Source organism: Musca domestica, unplaced genomic scaffold (genome assembly GCF_030504385.1).
Source record: "Musca domestica strain aabys unplaced genomic scaffold, Musca_domestica.polishedcontigs.V.1.1 32, whole genome shotgun sequence".
Classification (NCBI taxonomy): domain Eukaryota; kingdom Metazoa; phylum Arthropoda; class Insecta; order Diptera; family Muscidae; genus Musca; species Musca domestica.
The window spans coordinates 8,994,209-9,021,294 of record NW_026712311.1 but is presented as its reverse complement, the minus strand read 5'-3'; the positions used below and the strand labels follow the sequence as shown (position 1 = coordinate 9,021,294).

Sequence of the window (27,086 nt, the reverse complement as noted above, 5' to 3'; positions counted from 1 at the left end):
CAGCGACATTATTCATCGGAATTGTTTCATATTTCGTATTTGAAGTTCCTAGTGGGTACTTCAGCCTATAACAGAGGATTGTCTATGCAGGTACAGGTCTTCGTATTGCCCTTAAATATCGGTAACTCCCAATATTCGGTATTTTGCTGATTTCAGCGACATTATTCACCGGAATTGTTTTATATTTTGCATTGTAACTGGGTACCACAGGTGCACGACTTCGTATTTAATTAAATAATAAATTTTTGAACAATTATTTTTTTAATTTTAACGGCCGAATATACAATAATTTTTTGTTTAAATAATAAGTTAGTTTAACCATGGTTTTTTATGTGCTTGAGGTATCCATATACTTCCCCTAAGTCATACCACACAAAATTTATTTCCTCCATTTAATTTCCGCGGACTTTTTGCATTTGCATTGCAATAACCAATAAAACGGAAATGACAACATTTACTTTTATTTTATTGTAATTCCCTCTAACACCTTAATTTTTTCCCAACATAATCCACTTTAATATAATTGATAGAACACACTGTAAATCTAGGATAATACCAATACAGCGAATATATGAATAATATTTAGAGTTGCATTTTTTCTCGAATTTCTTTTTTTTTTTTTGCTTTGTTCAAGGTAATAAATGAATTCAATGAAAATGGTTATTAAAATAATACCACGGACAATAAATGGAAACAAAACAATTGGAGATTTATGGAATTGAATGATGTTGTGGTGGTGTTCGAATGTATGTATGTGTGTATGTTTGTTCAATGATAAATAAAATATGAAAACAAATTAAATGAATTAAAAGAATGAGTCATTCATTATGCAAACAAATGCATTGAGGCAATTTTACAAAATCCAAAAAATGTTTATAATTAATCTAGGCAAACGAATGAATGGCGATTTGCAATTACTCTAAATGGAAACAATGATTTCACAAAGTCATACAATTGCAGTAAAAAATAACAAAAAAAATAACATTGAGAAAAAAGCTCACCTCGCACAAAAGGTGTAGTAACAACAAGAACAATAACAACGTACGGAAGTGAAGGTGTCTTAAAGTGCTGCATTTCATATTAGTGCCGAATAGCATACAAAACGTTTTGGGGTTTGCAAAAAGACAAAAACAAAAATACATGGAGGGAGACAAAGATAAGTCATATCATGGCGACGAGGGGATGTTGCAGGTGTAATGCTATTGTTATAAGCCAACCTAAGTGGAAAAGGAACAAAAGCAACAACATTGCATGAGTATTACAAACAAACAAAAAAATGAACATTTAAAAAAATATATGTATATAGAACAAGAAGAAGAAGAAGAGGGAAGCAACAAATCGTCGTGACAAAAGGCTACAAAATGAGGAAGTGTTAAACTAAAACTGATGACAGACGAGAACAATGGCGATAATAAATGAGAAATGATTGTGCACCGACAACACGACCAATGACACGGAGGAGGATATATGGTTGTTAGGTGATATCCTGCGAAGTTAACAAATCGCTACACCATTGCATGTGGAGATACTTGTGAGTTTTAAAACAAATACTTAAACTCTAAATCATGATGTTTTCGGTAAAGACTTTCCATTCCTGGCAAAATACACTTGGGTCCTTGGGGTTATTTATACGATGAAGCAACATTTGATCTCAAAATTTGAATTCATAGAAAAAAAGATCTAAATTTGACCTATTATTTTAATAATTTTTATACCCTACACCATGCATAGTATGGAGGGTATAATAAGTTCGTCATTCTGATTGTAACTCATCGAAATAATAATTTTGGACATAACAAAGTAAAAATATTCTTGATCAGGGTAAAATTCTAAGACAGTTTAACTCTGTCCGTCTCTCCGTCTGTTGTATTCACGCTAGAGTCAAAACGAATAAAGATATGAAGCTAAAGTTGTGCATATATCAGTCTTTTGCCTGCAGGCAGGTCAACTTTGAAGATGGACTATATCGGTCCACGATATCGTATAGCCCCCAAATACCCCCGCCCCTTTATTCGGTATTTAGATGATTGTAGCCAAATTTTTCAATGAAATTGTCTGAAAATCCACAAAAGGAGTACCTTATGAGTACTTTAGACCCTGGAAGAGAAATGTCTATTTATGTCCACGATATCGAATTGCCCATATTCACGATATTCGATATTTTCACGATTTTAGGGTCATTATTCACTGAAGTTTTTTCAAATTTCGTATTTAGAATTCGTAATGGGTACTACAGCCTATATTCGGTATTTCGATGATTTTAGCGTCATTATTAACCGGAGTTGTCTAAAATCTCGTATTTAGAGTTCTTAATGGGAAGTACAGTCTATGACAGAAAATTGTGTATGCAGGTCCAGGTCTTCGTATAGGCCCCATATATAAGCACCTCCCTATATTCAGTATTTTGACGATTTTATTTACAACATTTACCGAAATTGCTTAAAATTTCGTATTTGAAGTTCCTAACAGATACTACAGCCTGTGACAGAAATTTGTCTATGCAGGTCCAGGTCTTCGTATAGGTCCCATATATCAGCACCTCTCTATATTCGGTATTTTGACGATTTTAGGTACAATATTCACCGAAATTGTCTGTGACAGAAAATTGCCCATGCTGGTCCTGGTCTTCGGGCCGATATAACGGTACCTCCCTATATTCGGTATTTTGATGATTTTAGCTACATTATTCACCTATTTTTTTCAATTTTCGTATTTGAATATTGTAATGACTTATTGCCTATTCAGGTCCACGTCTTCGTATGGACCAAATTTTCAATGACTAACGGCTATATACGGTATTTTTAAGATTTTAACCGAATTTTTAACAGATTTAATTTTTTTGAAATTTCCAAATTGGTTCCAAATGGTGGAGGGTATTCGAACTTACTGCTTTTTTACTTATTTTTTCTGCTGTAGGACACGTGGGCTTCCTTAAAATGTCTGTTTAAGTATTAATCAAACCTTCCTAACACCTCAAATTTGGCGTCATATATAAAAAAAAAAACCAAACGGATTCCCTTGAAAGTTTGGAAGATTTTATAGCAAGGCTAATTATTCTCTGGCTTTCGTAGGCGAGTTTATTTGTGTTTATGAGGGTTAATATATTCCAAGGCGCAGATGCTTTGAAAATTCGTCACAGAAAAGAACGCCATCTATATTTCATATCATAAGTTTGAGATCTCCCATATAATAGTATATTCATAAAAATATTTGCCTAAAAATTCCAAAAATTGTTAGCCTTCTTCTGCGATCTGATTTCTAAAACATTGTCCTCCCAGGAGAAACTTAAAAACTAGACTCCGCGAAGGGTCAATATATTTTATTTTTAAACAAATCAAAACAGCTTAAAATTGTGGGAACATAAGCAGCTTGAAGTCTGCAAGGCATATTTTGTGACATATCATGATACAGGAGCCACAATCGAGTCCTGAAGTCATTTTATTTTATTTTATAATTTGACATTAATATTCCTAGCCATGATGCTTATGTACCCACACCTTAAATCATAAAATTCTTGACGTTTGGGGAAATGGACAGCTTCTCTCAATATAAAATATAAAAATAATATTATCACTGAGATCTCCCATTAAGCCCTTTGTTCATATAAAATGTGGGTTGTGTTTACAACTCAATATAGTTTTTAAATTCATAAAAATCGGTACTTGAAAACTCCTAAATGGTCTCGGTTTTTTCTATTAAGCTAAGTTAGCGGGACATTAAAATTCATCTCTCTTAAATTGCGAACTGTACAACGTTATCTGTCCGGTAGAAGCTTAAAATCTGGGTAAGCATAGTTTCCAAGATGAACATACGGCGGCTGTTTGATTCTGCATAGATGTATATGAAGCATTCGAAATGAACGCCATGTATACTTCAATACTGTTTGGATGAGATATCTTAAAATTGATTCCTCGTAAGTTTTTTTGGGAGGAACTGTGACCTGAATACTCTTAAATTTTGGGGGGTTAAAGAAATTGACGCCATCTATACTTCAATGTCAAAATGTCCTCCATACTTCCATATATTTAGAATATGATCACTGAAATCTCTAATTAATATTTTCGCAATTTCTAAAAATAGACATAAGGCGGTTGTTTGGAAAAATTCTTCATAGAAATTCTTCATATACGAAGCTTAGGAAGCCGACACCATCTGTATTTCAATGTAAGTTGTACGTTATTTTTGAGATCTTTAATTATTTTTTCGCAGTAAAAAGTTGTAGTTTTAAACGTTTGTAAAACTAGTAGCTGGTCGCCGTAATTACAAAAAAATATGTAAAACGGATTACGAATTTGAACACAATTTTTACTTGAATATAATTTGAATTTGGACATAATATATATCAGTTGGAGCTTCGTTCTAATAAATAATGAAAAGCCTTTTAAGCCTTTAAAATACGTTACTCCGGTCGTTATATTCTTAAATAAATTGGAAGTGCAAAGGTTTATATTTTTTTTTTAATTTATAAAAATTCCGAAAAGATATTTAATGTTTAACATGACTTTTTTCGAGCGTCATCTATAAGTAATAAGTGCCCAATGGGCTTTTTGATCAAAGTTTAGGCGTTTACAAAGAGAAGTTTCATTTTTGGCCAAATGACCGGTTTGGGCGCCAGAAAATAATTTTGGAGCTGTCGTTGGAGGTTATGTCCGGTCCCCCTTTTTTGAAGACTTATATCACGGTTTCACCATATTTTGTTGTCGGCGGCTCTAGCTGGAGGGCATATAACAATCGACGAGTCTCTACCAAATATGTTTTTAATTTTAAATACATTCTTTCCCAAACTCCTAAGGAGTAACTCCATTCTCCAGAAGTAACATGCATATGGTGTAGGATCTTAGGAAATAACTAATCTAAAGTGAGGACAAGCAAGGAAATCATAATGATGTGTCGTGTCATCGTCGTTTGCAGCACTGCACGAATGACAAAATCAAAAAACGAACAAAAAAAAAGGGAAGCTATCATGACAAATGATATGAATGACATAAAAGACAATATCGAGGCTAGAACAAACGTTGTTGGGGTTTGCCAGGATACAAAAGGATACTTCAGTAGCCGAATAAAGGAAGCGACATTAGCAAAAAAAGAGAAGTGCAACAAATATGACAACAAAAAGTACACTCTGAGGCATTCATACAAAAACAACAAAAAAAAAAAACACACACACACACACAACAGAATAGTTGAAAAGAAAAGGAAACTGAAATTTTACACCCACAAGACAAAGAAGCGTAAAAACATCCATTCAGAAATAGGATTCACTATTTTACGCTATTCATATGCACACAAAAGGATGAAACGGGATGAGGGAATGAGAACAAAAACAACACAAATGAATAAGTTACAAACTAACAAAAGCAGCCATAATATAACATTAACATTATCATCAGAGCCACAGGATTAAGGAATTCAAATAAAAAAGCCTCGAGACCAAACGGCAAAAGGCTGGCTGATAGTTGGCGCAGAAAAAAAAGGAAACTGAAAAAAACATAAATACCAAGAAAAAATAACCAACAACACAATGTTCTAAATAAACAAACAAAAGGGAAACAAGACACAAAAAACACATGACTATTTAACACAGGATCCATGTCCTGTGCCCTGGCCGGATCTGGTCTGGCCTGGTTGGGTCGGGTTGGGTATGGCATGTTGTTGTTGTTGTGTACTTTGTATTACAGCATTGCGGAATACCTCACCTGTAGATTACTTAGTAAAGCCTGGAAATATGGCATGGCCAACAAGGCATTGGTGCGACGACTGCTACCACTGCTGGCACTCGGTTGAGGCAAACCATCCTGGGCCTGTTGGACTAAATGTGAATGCTAGAGTAAAAAACAGGAAAAAACATAAAAAGATTGGCGCCCGCAGTAAGGTAAATTGTCAAAAGCCACCAAAAAACACACGGAGTAAAGAATAAGAAAAGGCAGCAATGGAAAGAGAAAGAGAAAGAGAAGAAAAAGAACAAAAACAAAACATGAGTATCTTTTTGAATATTTATATTGTAATTGTTTGCCAACTGTTGGCGCTTAGCTTTAGCCAGGTTTATTTCAAAATAACAGCTAGAATATAAATTAAAATGTCATGTTGGCCTTTTATAGGCCTCGTTGTTTTGTTTTTTTTCTCTGTTCGCTAAACTTGATTTTTAGAGAGTCCACTTGAAATGCTATATCCATTGAGGTCCAAGCCAACCATTAATGGCCAACAACACTGTTTGGCCACTTAAAATGTTAATTGACTTAAATATTCCTGTTTCAGCCTATTGAACGAACACTTGTTGCTTGTTTTGGGTGTCGAAGAAGGACACTCAATTGTTGAATTAAGAAGAGTACATTAATAGAGGTTACACCTTTTAGGTTTGAGAAGAAGTGGAAATTCTGTTCGACATCCGTTTAATTGGATTTCGAATTCATATAAACCTAGATTTGAGAAGATGTGGAAATTCTGTTCGACATCCAGATAAGGGTGTAACATACGATGGTTATTAAGAGAATAAAAAGAAAAATATAAACGAAGTTTATGAAACGGACGCCATCTATACTTAAATTTAAACATGTGATCACTGGGATATTCAGCTAATTGTTTCTTCGTAATAAGATGTAGTTAGTATTTTAAACATTCAAAACAGTTAAAATTGGTTATCGTGTTTACAAAAAAATATCGTGATCTGAAAACTCTTAAAAATTTTGGAGCTTATAAAAATTATTGCCATCTGTATATGGATGTCAGAATGCCATCTATACTGCAATATCATAAGAATGATATCACTGTGATCATTAGGTGCTTCTGAATATTCTAGAGGCTTACAGAAGTCTAGCTGTCCCTCTCAAAAATGTTAGGAGTTTCTAGGCCATGGTTCGAAATGATTACAGGGTGAGATGAAAAAACTGCAACCAACTTCAGACACCTAAGCCAGTAGCCCGACAGCTGTTAAAATTATTCCAGTGATTATATTGTTTACAAGCGTACAAAAGCATTTTGGTGAGAATTTTCCAGAAAAAAGTTATTCGTGATGGAATTCAAGCGTGATAGTGTGATTTCTTTATATTTGGCTGGAAAACCACGAGTGGCTATCGTTAGAGCACTCCAGCATTTAAATGTGAATCAATCTTTTGTGTCTCGTACCATCCCTTGTTACCGTGATGCTGTAGCGTAGCCCGACGTCAAGGAAGCGTACGGAAGAAAACAGCAACATCAGCATAAATGGTTCGAAAAGCAAAGAAGCGACTTGATCGAAACCCGCGTCGAAGTGGCCGAAAATGATGAACTGCCGAATTCGGTTTTATCCGATGAGAAAACATTCGTTGTCCAGCAGTTTGTAAACAAGCAAATGATCGTGTTTACTTGCCAAAGAGGTCAGCTGAAAATGTACACCTTCGGTTGGCCACCAGAACTCAAGCGCCGGCCATGGTGATGGCGTGGGCCGCCATAACAGCCGATAGTTGTGGCATCACAATAAATGCCGTATATTATCGCGAAAGTATTCTGGAGGTGTATTAAAGCCTTGGGCACGGAAACATTTTGGCCGCAGACCTTGGACATTCCAACAGGACTCAGCGCCATCGCACACAGCACGCGCCACCCAAGAATGGTACAAAATTAGGTTCCTCGCATCATTTCCAGCGCACAATGGCCACCAAAATCTCCGGATACCAATCCGTTGGATTATTGTGTCTGTAGTAGTTTCGAAAGCAAGGTCGGCACTAAAAAATACCAAAATGTCGATCGCCTCAAGCAATCGATTTGCCAGGAAGGGGCCAAAATACTGCAGAGCAGCGTGTGACAATTTCATTGGCCGTTTGAAGGCCATAATTCGTACCAAAGGTGACCAATTCGAACAAATCTAAACTTATTCTAAAATTAGATGGTAATTCCGATATTTTTTGCTTTTATTCAATAAAATTAAAATAAAAATGTAAAAATTATGGCGTTAGACTTTGTTACAGTTTTTTTTTTTTATCTCACCCGGAGAGCCAACTGGAAGATTGTAGTGTTCAAATGCGAATGATAGTGAAGTACAAATGGCGTAACTTCAATATCGCTGGCGATCTTTCAGTCAGCCCTCCGCTTTATTTAATGATGAGGTGCATTTCGATTATGGCCAAACATTTTTGAAAAGAACAACTAGATATAGGAACCAAAAAAATAGGGAATATATCTCGAGCGCTATGGGATCATGAGACCGAGACGTACCCAAAATAATACAGAAAGTACCGAACGGAGAATTGACTGGGAGAACTCAAAATAGAAAATCTGTTTGGACCCAAAAAGGTACAATACTGCGCCAATATAAGTATATTTTTTCTATTTCCAGAAAAATGTATATACGGTAAAATCTAAGGAACAAGAACTAATCGCACTATATTTGCTCTAGAATTTCATTGACAAGGTCAATGTACATTTGAATTTTGTCCATTTTTATTTTCAATTTCTATGCATTTTATTTCTTTTCAAGCTCAACACATCTAAACTCCTATCATTTTTCTCTCCCTCTTTATTAAAAACTTGTTTAATACAATTATATTTAACAAGCCATATTAGGGCAGAGTATGTTTGTTCAAATTTGTGCTATGCTAACAAAAAAAAAAAAATGGAAAAATGCACAAGAACAAACTGGGGAGCAAAACGTTGTGGAAAAACTTTTTTTCGAGGGAAAATATAATCGAGATAACCACGTTAATTTTGTGGAAAACTCTAATAAAAATGAGTTTCTCAGAGATATGTTTAAATGCTTAAATGACCAAAAAAGAGTGGACAAAAGGATATGGCAAATTGCAATGTGAAATAACTAACAAATTGAGGACAGCGATTTTCCACGAGGTCGTTGTTGGTCAGACAACTCAACTCGAAAACATATAAGAGTGCAACAAAATCCCAACACATCAACTTATATTTATATGGAGCAATAAGAGGATTATCATCACCACCCGCATCATCTCCAAAGAGAGGAGAGAGAAATATGGTTGTCATATACGCTTTCGTTGTTGTGCGATAAAACGAACTTTGTGTGTATTACGTGCAACACGAAAATAGAGAGTTTTTGTAGAGGACATGAAATGCAATATCGAGAAAATACCAAAACACGGAAACTCCACGCTCCTTTGCGGGGGATATTGCCTTATTTTATCCTTTTTGAAAGGTTTGAAAATAAAACTAAACAACATATGAGGATATACTGAAAATGAAGAGGAAGAGAGAAACCTTCACTTGACAAATAAGAAGAACAACAATAAGGATGGCATACAAATATCTTTGGTCAACTTCAATGCCATGAAAATTCGTATAAGATTCTTTTTTTTCCGCAATTCCAATATAACAGATCTAAGTTCATAGTTGTACGTATGCGACGACAGACATATGATGGTATCTATAGACAACATAAAAGATGTTGTAGACAGCCAACAATATGACATTGTAACATTTGATAAAGTATAGCATTTCATTGCGAAGGATTTGTTGACTTATGTCATAAGGTATGGAATGATGTCGAGAGTTATATTTTTAAGGACTATTACAAAATTTTTCCTTGTTGTTGTTGGAAATATATTCTTAAAATTAACTTCCGACATTAGAATATTGTAATGAACCAGCATCGTTAATTGGAAAGAGAAACAAAATTTGAAGAGATGTAGATGTGAGCAGATCCGTGTGAAATTAAAACTGAGGATGAAATCATTGTGATGGAAAATATCAGCCACTTTTATAGATTAAACTATACACGATGATGGATAAAACTGTCGACGTTGGTGGATAAAATGTTTTAAGTTACTGGGTAAAAAATATACCCCTTGATCGATGGAATTATCTACGTAAATGTATTAATTTATCCACGTTGGTGGATAAATTTATCGAAGTTGGCGGATACAATTATTTTTCGACGTTGGTGGATAAAATTATCTATAGTGGTAGATATAAAACCCCAGTTGTTGATAAAATTATCCATGACTAACCTCAGTGGTGGATGAAATTATCTACTTTGGATAAAATTAAAATTATCCACGGCGAATAAAATTATAGAAGTTATGGATAAAATTTTCGATATTGGTGTATAAAATTATCCACGTTGGCGGATAAATCTATTCACGTTAGTGGATACAATTATCTACGTTGGTGGATAAAATTATTCACGTTGGTAGATAAAATTATCCACGTTAATGGATAAAATTATCCACGTTGGTAGATAAATTATCCATGTCGTTGAATAATATTATCCACTTTAGATAAAATTTAAATTCTGTAAATAAAATGTTATAAAATGTTGTTATTGGAAAAAAATTATCCACGTTGGGGGATTAAATTATCTGCTTTGGACGTATTAATTAAAATTACCCACATTATTGGATACAATTCAAATTATCCACGTTAATGAACACATTGGCGGATAAATCTATTCAAGTTGGTGGATAAAATTATCTACGTTGGTGGATAAAATTATCGACGTTGGTGAATAAACTATCCGCAGTGGTAGAAAAAATTATCCTTGATGGCAAAAACTATTTTCCACGTTGGTAGATAAAAATATTCATTTTGACGGATAAAACTATCTACAGTGGTAGATAACATTATCCATGATGGTGAAAAAAATTATCCACGTTATTGGATAAAATTATCCTCAGCGGTGAATAAAATTATCGACGGTGGTAGATAGAAATATCTATGCTTAGGAATAAAACTATCCACAGTGGTGGATAAAATTATCCACTTTGGATAAAATTATCCACGGTGAATAAAATTATAGAGGTTACTGGATAAAAATCCACATTGGTGGATAAAATTAGCCACATTTTTTGATAAATTAAAATTATCCACGTTAGAAAACAAAATTATCCACGTTGGTGGATTAATTTATAATTACAGATGTTATTGAATAAAATTTTCCACATAAAATTATCCACATTATTGGATAAAACTATCCACAGTGGTGGAACAAATATCCTCAATGGCGAATACAACTAACCACGTTGGTAGATAAAAATATCCATTTTGAAGAATAAAACTACCTATTGTGGTGGATAACATTATCCATGTTGATGAATAAAATTATCCACGTAAATGGATAAAATTATCCTCAGTGGTGAATAAAATTATTCACCTTGGTAGGTAGAAATATCCACGCTTACGATTAAAACTACCCAAGGTGGTGGATAAAACTATCCTCAGTGGCGGATAAATTATCCACAATAATGGATAAACGATGCACGCTCATGGATAAAATGTTCTAAATTAGTGGAGAAAATTATCAAAGTGGGTGGTAAATTTTATTCACGGTGGTACATAAAATGGTCCTCGTTGGTGTACAAAATTATCAACGTTAGTGAATGAAATTTTCCACGTTGGTGGATAAAATTATCCACTTGGGACAAAAATCAAATTATGGACAGTGAATAAAATTTTAGGTGCTATTTGATAAAATTATCCATATTAGAGGATAAAATGATCCCTGTTTGTTGACAAAAATTATCCACGTTGGTAAATAAAATTATCCACGTTGGTGAATAAAATTATCCACATTGGTGAATTAAATTTTTCACATTGCTTCATTAATTTATCCAGCAATGTTAGTGAGTAAAATTAAAATTGCATTTAAAATTATCCCCAATGGAGGACAAAACATTCTGTGATTATCATAGATTGGTAAGTAACATTTTCCATGTTACTGGCTGAAAAAAAGTCATTATCCACATCGTGGGATAAATGCATATATTTTCCCATAGAATTAAATTTCTTTGGCTGTGAAGAGAAGTTTTCAAAAGAGAAAATCGAAAAAAAAATCTGTTGAAAATAAAACCAATTGACTCACCTCATCGCCCATAATACTGCTGTCCGCATGCTGTTGTATGCCATCCGATTTGGGACGACGATTGCGTTCTCTGGCATTCTGTTGCTGTTTGCGACGTGTGGTCTGGGTGCTGGAAGAGAAGAGTGAAACGAAATGAAAATCACAAACCGTATGAAAATATAAAATCAAATGAAATGTAACGTTAAAAATGTTGTTTACACCAATACGAATGCCATAACTATAATCTCATGGACCAACACACACATGTATTCATACGTATGTGTGTATGTATGCATGTATATTTCTGTGTTTGCAATTAAATGAAAAGCTTGACTAGATCTTGCCATCGCACACATAGAAAGCAGACGGAGAAAAATACAGCTAATACATGATGTATGATGAGATTGGATTCTGCCAGGATTTCACCGACAACACGTAAGTAGTTGGGGATGTAAGAAATGTGTATGTGTCGGTAGATGAGTATGGTGTGGTGTCCTTAGAATGCTTTCGACCAACAATGAAATGCATATGGCCAAGTGGTGAGCTATTAACTCATTGCTTTATTGGCTTTAAAGAATTTCTTGAAGTAGTGTTTTAATGTGGCTAAAAGGAATGACCTATTTATGAAAGTGGCTAAGAAGATTAAATTATTCTGTGTAAGCAATGGGAAAACACACACACAGACACTCTCAGTTGATCTGGTAAATGGAAATATAAGCTGTGGAGCTTTAAAGAGATTTGTTTTTGAAAAGTTGGGGCAAAAGGAGTTGGGTTAGAAGTTAGATATATAAGCTCTTTAATATGGAGTATATATATACTCTCTTTAATATGGTGTTAGCCAATGGGAGAATTCTCCATACTTAGTCAAAAAGTATATATTTTAAATTAAAAACCAAGCTTATATAGGCTAACACCATATTAAAGAGAGTATTTGTTTAAAACGAAAAGTATTACTCTCTGTAATAAAGAGAATAAGATTAAGCCAATGGGAGAATACTCCAAACCTAAGCAATTAACAAATTGAATCACCACCAATAACAAAGCAAATGTATACTTACTTATTTTCCGCAGCCGTCATATCGGCCGCCGTCAAAGGCTCCGTACCACTCTTCTCACGCACCAGGCGATCTAAAAACAAATAAAATTAAAATGTGAATTAATTTGAAGTACACCTTCAATAATTTTCTCTCTCACCTGATTCATGCCTCTCCAAATCCTCCGGCCTTTGGCCTGGCTTGGCCTTGACATCAATTGTTATTTCTGCACTACTAAGACCAGCATGACAGGAATACACCCCCGCATCACGGAATGTTATATCCAGTATACGCAAAGCCCCCTTTTTGGAGACTTTGAATTTCCTTGATTTTACCAATGGTTTGTGATCCTTGTTCCACTTTATTTTTGTACGGTTGTAACGCTTGACGGGACATTTAATTTTAACCTGGGTGCCAAAGAAGACCACACCTGCTCCTCCCACTTTCAGGGTGATTTTTGATTTCTTTGGATCGTGTTGTATGTGGGTGGTATTGCTGATTTGAATTATTGGCTTGGGATCTTCCGGTGGGCATGGTTTTACATTGCAAGGCTTCTTATCTGGTGGCTTGGCACTGGGACACATGGACTCGGGTCTTTCGATTTTATGTTCCTGGGCCATAATCTGTTTACACTCCACTTTGCGTTCCTTGTAACCATAACCGCAGGTGTGGGAGCATTTCGACCACTCGCCCACCTCCCAGCGTACTGGACAATCCAACACATTGCAATACTGTCGGTCTGCTGGTGGCGGCTGGGGGCACATGCTGTTCGGTACCACCATGGTATTTTCACCACCCCTTGTCACCTCATGAATGCACTGGACTTCACGTGTTTTGATGCCAATACCACAAGATTTGGAACAGGGTGTGTAGTCTGAGTAATTCCATCGCGGAGGACACGGCCTATCATTGCATGTCCTTACCCTGGCTTCTGGTTTCGTCTCGGGAGCACACAGGAATGGCGAAACAACTCGTCCATTATCTTCTCGCACACAATTTATTATCAGCTCCTCCACACCACCCAAGCAACTGGCACTACACGAGGTGTAACCCTGTTCACGCCACACATATGTTTTGCCTGGCTCGGAGACGCCAACTTTTATTGAATCTCTTGGATACTGATCATCATAGCCATGTGATGGCAGCATACACGGCTCCTCCACACAACGTTCCACCTCATCGTGTGGCTTTACGCCCTCACACATGGTATCATTTATGGTGGCCAATGTGCGTGAAAACTCCAAGAAAATCTTACATCTATACGAGCGTCGCCTGATGCCCTCACCGCATGTGACGCTGCATGGCGACCATTCGATGTCCTTGATGTAACTGTGTAAAGAGCAGTGAAGAGAAGAGAAGATTGGCAAATAAAATTAATAAAATATTGGAGGAATCGGCGAAGAAAGAGTTTCTGGAAACTATCCATAAAAATCAATATTTGTTTTACAATGTTTGGGCCAATTTGCAAGTTCTTAAATTCCATTTCTTGGTGAGTTGTGGAGGTTATTGTCATTACTTTAGGCCAAGCACATACACGAGCACACACACACTCATACAATTACAATTTATTTGTTTAAATGTCTCGTGTCTTTTGCGTTGGTTACAAACAATGAATGCTGCCATCAAATAAAAGGCCTTATCTCAGGGAGACGCCAAGCAGACGCGTCTCCATGGCAGCATTTTATGTCCGCCGCTTGGCATAGGGCTATAAAAAATGTTCTAGCCAAAAAGAAGAAAAAAAAAACACGAAAACTCCCTCTCTGCCAAGGGCTTAAGGCCATGCCATACCAGGGCAGGGAGGTAGAGCATGAGAGTGCTGTTGCCAATAGTTGGCAAGTGCCATTGTTAAGATGGCTGGCTGGCTGGTTGGTGGCTGAGCCATTGGCCTCCACAACGCGTTTCTCTAATAAAATCAAAATAAATCTATTCAAACCATTTCCAATCCTCTTTGCGCCGGGGCCATAAAAGAAGAACACCAAAAGCAGAATAACATAAAGTTATTATGAAAAATGATTTGTACATAAAACTTTGATTCTACCAAAATCCAAGGAGGAGCAGAAGAAGGACATCATTTCGTTTCTATTTGATTTTAGGCAAAAATCAAACTAGTCACTCGAGGAGAAGGAGGAGGAGGAGGGGAGAACAAACGAGAATATCATTTTGCAATACTCCAATACTATACGACAAAGCCAGCTCACTTATCGACAATCAATAAACCGAAGAAGAAGAGTCGAGAAAAAGGCCATGCCTGCAAACCCCACAAAAGAAGGAGAAAGGACAATTTGTAATTCGTATCAAAATGTAGAACAAGAACCAAAGCATTGCCTCAAGACAAAGGCAAAATTGACAAAACAATAAAGAAAATAGATTGGTATTTGTGTTGTTGTGGTTGTTGTTGTTTTCTGTTTGTGTGGGGTATGAGCTTTAAATGGCCTATGATGGACATTTTGGGGCAGTTATAGTCAAGGACGTTGTACTTAGGTTTAGAGAGAAAAATAGAGAAAAACAATAAACTATTATTGCGTGCAATTGTTATTGGCCCATGTATCACAGGACAATTTTTTTGTTGCATTTACTGAAATGTAATGAAGTGTCCGACCAGATATTTGGAATGTTTTTGAAATTGATCTACGGTATCTATTACAAAATTTGAAATGGTTTTCATATTTGTTTTAAAGTTCCTTTTGTCAATTTAAAGTCATTCACAAAATGTAATGAAATATGGGGGCTGGGAAATTTAAAGAATGATTAATTTTCAAATTTTTCTAAATTAATGTTGAAATTGAAAAAAATCTTAAAATTTGGAAAGGAAGATTAAAAAGGAAATTGGGGAAAAATAAATCATATATATTTGCTTAATTATGGAAAACCCGGTTATGCGGTTAGAAAATGTAAAAGTCTTATCTGAAAAAAGTAAAGTACATTTACCGAAACTATATTTAAACTTAAACTTACTTTTATGACAAATTTTGAAGACGCATATAATTTAATTGGTCTCCCATTTTGAGCTCATCAAACATTTGGTACTGCATAGATATTTTGGTATTGAAAATGCAAATACTAAAATTTTAATTTAGTTTGGGATCAATTCTAGTGTTAGGGTCTATAAACTACAGAGCGTATGTAAATTTGTGCTATTGAGTACAAAATACTAAAAAGTGTTAGGAATTAGAGAGTACGAAATACCGAAATGTACTAATAAGTGGAAGAAAGAAAGAAGGTATATGGCATATCGTGGATTGAGCCAGAATTCGTAAAATTTGCATATGACCGTCATAAGGCGGAATTTTTAAAAGTTTGTAAAGGGGCAACCCCTCGTAAACCAGGTTTGATATAAAGGGAGATTTTTGAAGAAGCGTTTTTCAAGTTTTGGTACGAAAGGTACTAAAAGTTACAAAATTGGCACTGAGCGTTTGTGGAAGACTATAACTTTGAAAATGTTGATAAGGGTTGAGATGAGGTGGGGTTTATGGAAATTCGTACTTTAGTATTATTAAAAGTGCAAAAAGCTGAATGGGTGAAATTTTGAACAACTAAGAGTAACTCTAGCTGAAGAGAGGTTAAATAAAAATCCATTCAAGTTCAGACTGTTGTCATTTCTAAGCCACACGTCCGACAGCTGTTAATTAATTATTAAAGTGACAGCACAATATATTGTTTACAAGCGTACAAAAGCATTCTAGTGAGAATTTTCGAGAAAAAAAGTTATTCGTGATGGAATGTAAGCGTGATAGGGTGTGTGATTTTTCTGGAAAGCCAAGAAAACAGCAACATCAGCAGCAATGGTTCGAAAAGTAAATAAGCGACTTGATCAAAAACCGCGTCGCAGTGGCCGAAAAAATGGCTCGTTAGCTCAACATATCGCAATATTCCATTTGACAAATATTGAAAAGTGGGTTCGGGGTAAAGCCATTGAAATTCCAAAAAGTGCAAAAACTTGCATCGCAACAGAAAGAAAATCAAAAGAGCTAAAGAGTTGTTTTGTTGGCCGATAGGGGTGAACTGTCGAATTTGGTTTTCTCCGAAGAGAAATCATTCGTTGTCCAGCAGTTTGTAAACAAACAAAATGATCGTGGTTACCTGCCAAAGAGGTCAGCTGAATGTGCAAAATTGTGCACCTTTGGTTGGCCTCCAGAACTTAAGCGCCGGCCATGGTGATGGTGTGGGTCCGTTGGACTTTTGAGTCTGGAGTATTTTGGAAAGCAAGGTTGGCACTTAAAAATATCAAAGTGTCGATCACCTCAAGCAAGCGATTCGCCGGGAATGGGACAAAATACCGCAGAGCAACATTCGAGCAGCGTGTGGTGATTTCATTGGCCGTTTGAAGGCCCTAATTCATGTCAAAGGTGACCAATTCGAACAAATCTAGACGTATTCGAGATTTTTTGTTTTCATTCAATAAAATTTAAAAAGAAGTAAAAATTATGGCGTTTGTCTTTTTTTGCAGTTTTTATGAAATACAGCTCATTTATATTTTTGCCAAATTTTATCGAGATCGGTTCAGATTTCGATATAGCTCCTATATATATCATTACACGATATCAAATTTATTGTGCAACAAATGGTTAATATAAGCCCGAATTGAATGGATTTCGGCACAAACGAACGAATTTAGCCCCATAAAAGGTTTATTTGTTATATGTAGCTCTTCTATATATGCAAAGTGGTGTAGGGCATAGATGCCCAATGTAATAGTGTTGGTGAGAGCGACAAAATAACACTGGAAGAAAAGATTTTTCTATTCATTTTATTTAGTCGTCAACGGGATAGCGACGAAAGCATATGTGTGGCGGGTGTCGTCATTTTTTTTCTTTTTCTATGAAATGTAAAATTAATGAATATACATGTTTTAGTAATACTCTTGATAAATGCATTTATTTAAGTAGTTTCAAAATGTTTTTTTAAATTATATTTCTTATTTTTTTTAATGTCTTATAACATATAAAACATTGCATATCATCAAAAGCATTTTGTATCATAAAATACTTTTCAAATGACATCATTGACATATCGCAATAATTTTCAGTTTATGTGTTCACTAACAGCAGTCTCGATTACGATTAAATGTTAATATTACACAGAACTTCTGCCTGTGTAGCTTGTCTCTCCCACTCATATTTCTGCTTTCCTATTGGTTGATTGGCGATCAAACAAAAGAGCGTAAGAATACGTGTGAGTTGAAATTGCTGAAATCAGCCACTACTGGGCATCTATGGTGTAGGGTATTATAAAGTCGCCTTTCTTTACCGTTTTCTTTTACAGATTCACCTATAAAAAGTCGAATCTGTAACTATTCCCAAATTAAGTGATGTAAACTCTTGTTTTAATAGTACGATTTTCTATATTTCCCTCCACGTTTTCAATGTTGCAGATAACCAATCTCTAGCATTGGAAATATTTGCGTGTACTCATTATTTCTTACAACAAGTATACGCAGCATTGAAAAAATTTAGTTGCCCTTAAAAGTATGCAATACTAAAGTCCAGTTTGTAATCAATTTCGAGCGTCCTTCTTTCAAAACTCCCCTTCGATTTCATTACACAAACACCCCGATGGGAAGAAATGTTGATTTTATGACTATGCCAATAAAAAAGGAAACATTTGACAAATAAATTGATATCATTAATATCAAACAGAGCAACAACGACAACAAGGAAAACAACAGGAATGAACGAAACATATAATCAAATGTTTTTGCGGTATTTATCAAAAAAAAAAAAAAAAAAAAAAAGGAAAGAAAGAAAGACTACGGACAAATTAAATGTCACCTTGTTCAAGGCAAATGACAGTCTTAATGACTCAACTTTAGTATGATTTCAATTTCCTCCACTTCACTTCAATCCACTCCAGCCAGGCACTCAGCTCCCACTCAGTGGTTCACTATTGCCACGGCTAATGACCACTTGAGGTTTGGCTAATGTTTTGATGTTGTTGCTATTGCCGGGCGAAGGCTGATGGGTGATTACAAATTATTCGTAGCAGGAGTCCAAATGACAGGAGTCCTTGATGACTTCATAAGGCTTTAATGAGTATCAAAAGTAGCTGTGGCAACACCAACAACAACGACAACAACACCAACAAATCATTGAAAGTCTCTCGAAAAAAAAAAAAACGAAGTACTGTTAATGGATTTAAGCAGTTGTAAGCTAAGTGGTAAATGTTTATAACTTTCTTTGAATGTGTGTTCGTGTTGGTAGTTTTTGTTGCTCCTTCCATTTTTTTCTTCTTTTTTGTTGGCTAAAGTATATTTTGTGTTTCCTTTTGCGGTTTGTTGTAATAAGCCTAATTCTTGTTGTATATTAATGCCTTTTTATTATTTGGATCTTTTAATTAGTTTAGGATACAGGCTTCAAATTAATTTTGGTTAATTTTTTCGGTTGGATTTTTTTCTCATATATATTAGATTTGGATTTGCTTCGGAGACCATGTGGAGGAAATGAAGTCTTCAAGGATCATTAATGGATTTGCAATTGGTGGGGCAGTTAGTTGAATACATATGGGGAATTTTAATTAAAGGAAATCGTTTTTATTACAATATTGAACAAAAAAATAATTTAAGTAATAAACGAAACTAAATGGCGGGATCACTTGAGAAAGTCAATTCTATAATTTAATTCCTAAAAATGGATTTCTAGACCAACAATACTCATCAGTTATTGATTTGAACATCGTTTCAATTTATGTATATTTTAGGTCGAATTCTTTAACCTCCGGATGAAAGTATCTATGTCTAACTTTTGATATTTTTTTTAAAAAATCAATAAGCTTTTTCCTAACTTAAAAACCGTTTTCTTTTTGATGTCTACTCCTACTTGTCATCGAATAAAAATCCGCATCCTCATCCTTGTTAATACACCAAAATGTCAGTGCATTAAATAAGTTAATTTAATTTTTTTTATTATCTATCCATTCGAATTCGCATATATTTGTCATTTTCCGTGTCCTCTCATTTGTTCGAAAACCACAAAAGCAGTTTTGTGGTTCTTTTAATTATAACACCGACATTATCAATCAACAACTGGGAATTTATGGCCGATGTAAATAAACCTCAAAAAATTAATTTCTCATTTAATTGCTGTTGGCCTTAAATAAATTTATGGCGAACAATAATTAAAGAATTTAAATGGAATAAAATGAGTGAATATGATTTGTTTACAAATAATTCAGTAAAATCGTGGAAGACTTTCGGAATACATAAAAAGCTATGTCTTACTCTGAAATTGTTAAGAAAATCGAAATTCATAAGGGATTCCTGGAGGGACATATATTTTTAAAAGAGGTCAATGTAGTTCCTAAATGTATGAATGATACCAAAAATTTAATATCACTCATAGGCAGATTGTCCATAAAAACGACCGAAGTGCACGGAACTAGTTCGTTCGATCAGACTACAGGGTGAGATGAAAAAACTGCAAAAAAACTCTTCGTGATGGAATTCAAGAGTGATAGTGTGATTTCTTTATATTTGGCTGGAAAGCCACAGGTGGCTATCGTTAGAGCACACCAGCATTTAAATGTCAATAATACTGGCAGCGTAGCCCGACGTCAAGGAAGTGGAGGGAAGAAACAGCAACATCAGCAATAATGGTTCGAAAAGTAAAGAAGCAACTTGATCGAAATTGAGCTGAACATATCACAATATTTCATTCGCCAAATATTGAAAAATGAGCTCGGGATAAAGCCATTGAAATTCCAAAAAGTGCAAGAACTTACACCGCAAGAGAAAGAAAATAGACTCAAAAGAGCTAAAGAGTTACTTCGCTTGGCCGAAAGTGATGAACTTTCGAATTTGGTTTTCTCCGATGAGAAAACATTCGTTGATCACCAGTAAACACACAAAATGATCGTGTTTAATTGCCAAAAAGGTCAGCTGAAAATGTGCAATTTCGGTATGCCATTAGAACTCAAGCGCCGGTCATGGTGATGGTGTGAGCCGCCATAACAGCCGATGGTCGCTCTCCGCTCGTATTAATCGACCATGGCATCAGAATAAATGTCGAATATTATCGCGAAAATATTCTGAAGGGTGTATTAAAGCCTTGGGCACGCAAACATTTTGGCCGCAGACCTTGGACATTCCAACAGGACTCAGCACCATCGCACTCAACCAGCGCCACCCATGAATGGTTAAAAAATGAGGTTCTTCGCTTCATTTCCAGCGCACAATGGCCATCAAAATCTGCGGATACCAATCCGTTGGAGTATTTTGGAAAGCAAGGTTGGCACTAAAAAATACCAAATTGTCGATCACTTCAAGCAAGCGCTTTGCCGAGAATGGGCCAAATTACCGCAGAGCAACATTCGAGCAGCGTGTGACGGTTTCATTGGCCGTTTAAAGGCCATAATTCGTGCCAAAGGTGACCAATTCGAAGAAATCTAAACTTATTCTAAAATTTGATGGTATTTCCGACATTTTTTGCTTTCATTCAATAAAATTAAAAAAAAATTAAATTACGGTGTTGACTTTGATGCAGTTTTTTATATCTCACCCTGTACCTTGTTATGTTTAAAATTATTATTTCGATGAGTTACAAATGGATTGGCGAACTTAATTTACCCTCCAATCAAGGGGAGAGGTAAAACGGTATAAAATAAAACTAGTGGGTCGCAAAGGCGGATTCGAAAAGCAATTTAAGAATACTGGGGGAATATCATTAACTCAGATCACCCTCAATTCATTGGAGATGAAGAAATTATGTTGTCCTGACAAACTGGTGAGATATGACTTCGTATTAGGTCCTCAATTCGTATTTATATGGAGTGTGGAAATAGGCCAAATATGTTGCATCAAAACCACTTATTTAACAAGTATAATCTGCAGTCAATCTACTCCCTTCCGGAATCGAGCACAGCATCCGTTACTCAATTGCCAAAAAGTAAATAAAGTATACCCAATTTTTTCTATTGGCAGCAGATCTCCCACTTGAATTTGAGTAGAGAGTGAAACCTCGAGTTCCTGGGAGTTCCGGCTGCTACAATAACAAATTTTCTTATAATAATTATCAGTTTCCAAAAGAGTTTGTGAATTACTTCGGAGTTTTTGTGGCCTTCACTATTTTCAATATTTCACCAAAAGGGGCAAATTTTCGAAAATAACGAATAATTCCCTACATGTGTTGTGTTGGAAAATTTTTGGTTTTTTTTAGAAATTTTTCTCGCGAGATTATGGTAAAGCAAATATACTCTGAGTTTTATAAAAATTTTTAAAATATACTGGACTGAGAAATTACAGCTCTAAAAACTGCTTGTATTTTAAAAATTAATTATTTTTTATCGAAGAGACTAAAATATAAAAATGTTTCACTTGACAGGAGATTGGGACAAATATTAAAATTCCCTTGGGCTTTGAGAAAATTACTTAATTTATTAAAACTTACGTTGGTTCTGATGGTCTTGCCTCGGCCGAACGATAACGCGACGATGACTGTAAACGCATCATACGTGGCCCGTCCGGTTCCTCCTGATGCAGACGACTCATGGTGTGATGGGCATAGACCGGTTGATCATTGTAGGAAGCATCATCACCATCATCTTCCATTTCAGAGGTGTCATCTTCTTCATCCTCATCTTCGTCGACTATATCTTCATCCTCCTCGTCCACATTTAAGGGATCCTAAATAAGAGTGAAAATAGAAAACGAAATGAAAAATAAATTTTGACATACTTTATAGGTATATTTGACAACTTTAATATTTTATTCGAAATACATTCGTGCGTATATTCAGTTTCAATCATTTCCTGTCGCTCATTTGTTTCCATTATTTATGTGCCCGAGTGTCGGCGTTTAATACTCACCCGAGGACCACTGCTACCCACAATTATTGTGCCGCCACCCACATTCCCCGGCGCGGACTCACACGAAATGCCCGTGGTACACTGCTGAACGCTGGAGGGCTTTGTCAGAGGATCACATTTGGCGCTCAAACCGCCATCGGCTGATTTACATTCGACATTACGCATCTGTATGCCTTGGCCGCAGGACTCGGAACACTTTTGGTACGTTTCGTATGGCGTTTGCATGAGAAATGAGAAAAGAGAAAAATGCACGGAAAATGTTAGCACATCTACACACATACATACACATATGCATACATAGTCTACGTGAGCACTTTGCTCGCGATGGGGGAGTGTGAGACATGTTAGCGATATTAACTAAAACCAAGAGCAACTGACTTAGTTTATGGCTGACGTTTAAAACCTGACAGCAAGTGAGTGAGTGTGTATGTGTGAGCGTGCGGTAGACAAACACTCAGATAACCAACAATCTTCATTTGCCTTTATTCATTGTCGGCATTAATTTTTTATTTTTTTGTTGTTGCCGTTGTTCTTTCATTCATTGCAGCTACCGCAACTACATTATGGTTACGCCTGAAGGGTGCCAGTCATCAAGTTAGGCATTTAACTGTGTGTCGGTTTGGCTCTGTGAATGTATGTGTGTGTGGCGGGTTTTTTGGCTTCCTGCTTTAGATTGCCTGTAATATTTGTGGCAAATTTACGTTGTTCACGTACCAGTTTGCCACGGCTGTCTTAGCAGATAATCTGCATAAAGACATACATATGTAAATTGTTGAGAAGAATTGGCAAAAGCACGCCGCCAACAATTTTCTGAAAAATTACATATTAATGTTACTACGTCCTGGAAGGAGGAACAATATTAAAAATTTTTGCGTAGTTTTCGTGTCTTCTTTGTGATACAGGAATGGAAGTACAAGAAAAAAGTCTGAAAGGTCGTGTTTGAATGTTAATACAGTGGTAAATTTTCTGAATCGAAACATGGTGGCCTTTGGGTTTGAAAATTGTGAACAATTTTCCGCTTTACTTCAAATTTCATATACTTGACACACATTTTTAATATCCTATGAGGATCTTAATTATTGAAAGTGGTTTACATAGCCCCAATATATTCATACATATAAAACATACATATGAAACACAAAACGAGATCGATTGGAAACCCCTGATCTGGTTTCGAAACACATTTCTGGATAAGATTCCGTCACAACTATATGGCCAAAATAAGCGGGAATATGGGTTACTCTTAGTACATGTTTATGTTTTAAAAATATAAAGGTGAAAATCTATAATTCTGAAATCGGGGTAACTGTTGATGTTAGCAGTAAGATGGTGTTTTGGAAATGTGACAAAATATGTACCAAAAGTTACGTAGTTTCGTATCAATACAGGGTGTAAACTCATACCAGAATTAGGGAATTTTGAGGTTTTAAATTCAATCTCTCTAGGTATGAACAATTCACATAGGGGCACATTTTTGGAAATTCGAACCCAAAGGCACTTTTCGTACGGACCCACTATTTGATTTACATTTATCGGAATTTGAAGTTTTCATCCGAGATTTGGAAATTATACTTTGAAAGTCCTTGCCACATTTTCCAACTGAATGAGCTGCTTCTAAAATGAATTTATCCATAAATTTTAAGGATTCTGAAACCAACCGATTTGGTTACGAATACATCTTTATACACTCCGCCATACATAGTATGGAGGGTATATTAAGTTCGTCATTCCGTTTGTAACTTATCGAAATAATAATTTTTGACCTAAACAAGTATATATATGCTTAAGCAGTGTAAAATTTTAAAACGATTTAGCCCTGTAAGTCCGTCCGTCCGATTTGCACAGAACGGTACCCCCGATATTTGGTGTTTTGGTGATTTTAGCCACATTTATGGAACGGTCTGAAAATCCACGCAAGGAGTTCTTTGTGAATACTTTATCCCCTAGAAGAGAATTGTGTATATATATAGATCCACGATATCAAATAGCCCCCATGTAACGGTACCCCCAAATTCGGTATTTTTATGATTTCCGACAAATTTTTTAATGGAATTGTCTTAAAATCCACACTAGGGTTTCCTTCTGAGTACTTTACCCCTTAGAAGAGAATTGTCTAAGTATAACGCCCATATAATGGTACCCCCAGATATTCGGCATTTTTATGATTTTTGCGACATTATTCACAGGAATTGTTTCAAATTTCGTATATAAAGTTCGAAAACGTTACTATAGCCTATGTCACAAATTACTTATGCAGGACCGTATAGCCCCATATAAAGGGTTTCATGAGAACGGTATTTTTCGACGGATTTTTTTTTTTGAAAATTTTCAAAATGGTTGATGGTTAAAAAAGTTCGGGCGAGCTGTTCTTTTACTTGTTCTTATAAGAGAGGCTATCGGAATTCACGAACGTTTTTTTTTTTATTTTTATACCCTCAATTCTATGCTACGGAGGGTATGTATTATTTGATACGGCCAAAACATGCCTCATCGAAATGACGGTTTTAGGCCCTAAGTCTCTATGGACCGAATCCGTTTCGGGACATTTGGATCTAGGTATGTCTGTCCGTCTGCCTCTCTGGCTGGTAAGCACGATAACTCTAGAAGGGAATACCCGGTTTGATCCAAACTTGGTACATCGCAATATTATTAACAAAATTAGATTGGGTTTGGAGATGTATAATATCGGACCACACCTTCTGTTACCTCCGCCACAAAAGGTCAACATTTTCAAAGAAAACTATTTACCTTATAGAACAAAAAATGATAAACAGATTTTGTGCGAACTTTGCAGATCCCAACATCTTTATCAATGCTAGGTCAGGATATATAATAATGGATATAATTGACCACTACCTCAGATACCTCACCCACAACGGGTCAACATTTTGGGTAATAAAGAAGCTGCCTTCCTACAGCGGGTCAAAATTTTGAATAATTATAAGTCTCAGAAAATGCGATATTAGCACCCGATTGCCTTCAAATTTCGCACACCTCAACATTTCTACCAACACAAGATCTGTTGTGAACATGGACAATATCGGACCACTCCTTCTGGTGCCTCTCCCACAACTGATCAAGATTTAAATAGCCGTAAAGCTCATAAAACGTGAAATGAGCATTCGATTTTTATTCAAACTTGGCAAATCCCAATACTTCCATTAACTCAACATCTGGATTGAAGATGGGACATAAAAGGGTCAAAATTTTGAATAACAAAATATTGATAATTCGCATATTAAGCATCCGATTCTCCTCAAATTTCCAAATCCCAATACCTCTTCCAAAAATTTCTCTGGTGTGAAGATGAAAGATTTCGACCAACCCCCTTTGGAACCTCCTCACAGAGGGGGACGTGTGATTTGATAATTCAGGTTCTCAGAAAATATGAAATGACCCTACAAAAATTGCGCAATTATTTAAAATGAAATAGAATTGTTATTCTCCATTTATGATAATTCGCACAATGAAAAATCTTTTATATCGGCCAAAGTTTTGATATAAGTCCCTTTATATCGGATCAGTCGGTTTTTTTGGGAGCTTAATGGGCCCACTTCAGTACCCTACCAAAAAAGCTGTGGTTTTATGGTTTGAAATCGCAATAGATGGATCTCATTTTACTAAATAATGTGTTATTTGCATCCAGGTTTTGGAATGGGACTTACAAAGAGCTAATCAGATTTTCCAACTGAAGGGGATTGAGTATAAAACACCAATTTTAAGGATTTTGAAACCGACCCATTTGGGCACAGATATAGTTTTTCCACGAGAGAGGATATGGAAATATCAGTTCTCTTGACCTTATAGCTTTTTGTTTTGTTTTTTTTTTTTTAATATTCTCCAATATTATTCCACTTTTTGGAACATTTCAGAACCTGTCAGACTTGATATATCCTTAATCACAAATATATGGATATGAATGCATCAACCTATATATATGTACTGATATATACATACGGAAATGTTTTATTTGTACACATGTACATGTGAATGTGTGTGCCATGAAGTTGCTGTGGCAGGACAACTTTATTATGATTTCAGAGAAAATTGGAAAAGAAATGTGTTGAAAAAATAATGTTAATGTTGATCTTAATGTAAATTTTCCTTGGTTTGTGGTTACGTGGTTGAGATATACATGCATTTTCCTGTTATTGTTGTATCTGTTGTTCGGTATGAGTGTGTGTGTTTGTTTGTTTTGGGCACATGACTGGTGTTGAGTGAGTGGATAAAAGTGAAGCGAAATTATAGCGGTTCATATTGTTGGGCAATTTAAATAAGAAACATTTAACATTTAGAGCGGGAATAATTAAATTTGGAAAAAATGGAGGTTTTTAAATGAGATAACTGTTTTTGGAATATTTTTCAGTCGACAGGAGCCGAAATTTTCAATTTTAAATTATTTGTTGAAAAACAAAAAACTCTTAAAACTTGGAATAACTTCCTTATTTGTTTCAAAGATCAATGGAAAGTGAAACACATTT

General features: G+C 35.5%; 1 protein-coding gene across 3 annotated transcripts in view; it reads right to left on the bottom strand.

Moving 5' to 3' along the window:
- The window catches only part of LOC101900681 (protein madd-4), a 154,622-nt gene that overhangs the window by 29,242 nt on the left and 98,294 nt on the right, over positions 1 to 27,086 (bottom strand). For 2 of the 3 annotated variants that reach the window (XM_059125180.1, XM_059125181.1), the window contains exons 10-15: positions 22,606 to 22,800; positions 22,188 to 22,423; positions 12,971 to 14,139; positions 12,835 to 12,904; positions 11,798 to 11,906; positions 5,697 to 5,822 (exon numbers count right to left, since the gene is read on the bottom strand). In XM_059125180.1, coding sequence (XP_058981163.1) covers positions 5,697 to 5,822; positions 11,798 to 11,906; positions 12,835 to 12,904; positions 12,971 to 14,139; positions 22,188 to 22,423; positions 22,606 to 22,800 — 1,905 coding nt within the window. The remainder of the gene's footprint in view (positions 1 to 5,696; positions 5,823 to 11,797; positions 11,907 to 12,834; positions 12,905 to 12,970; positions 14,140 to 22,187; positions 22,424 to 22,605; positions 22,801 to 27,086) is intronic. The other variant, XM_059125182.1, reaches the window with a different exon arrangement.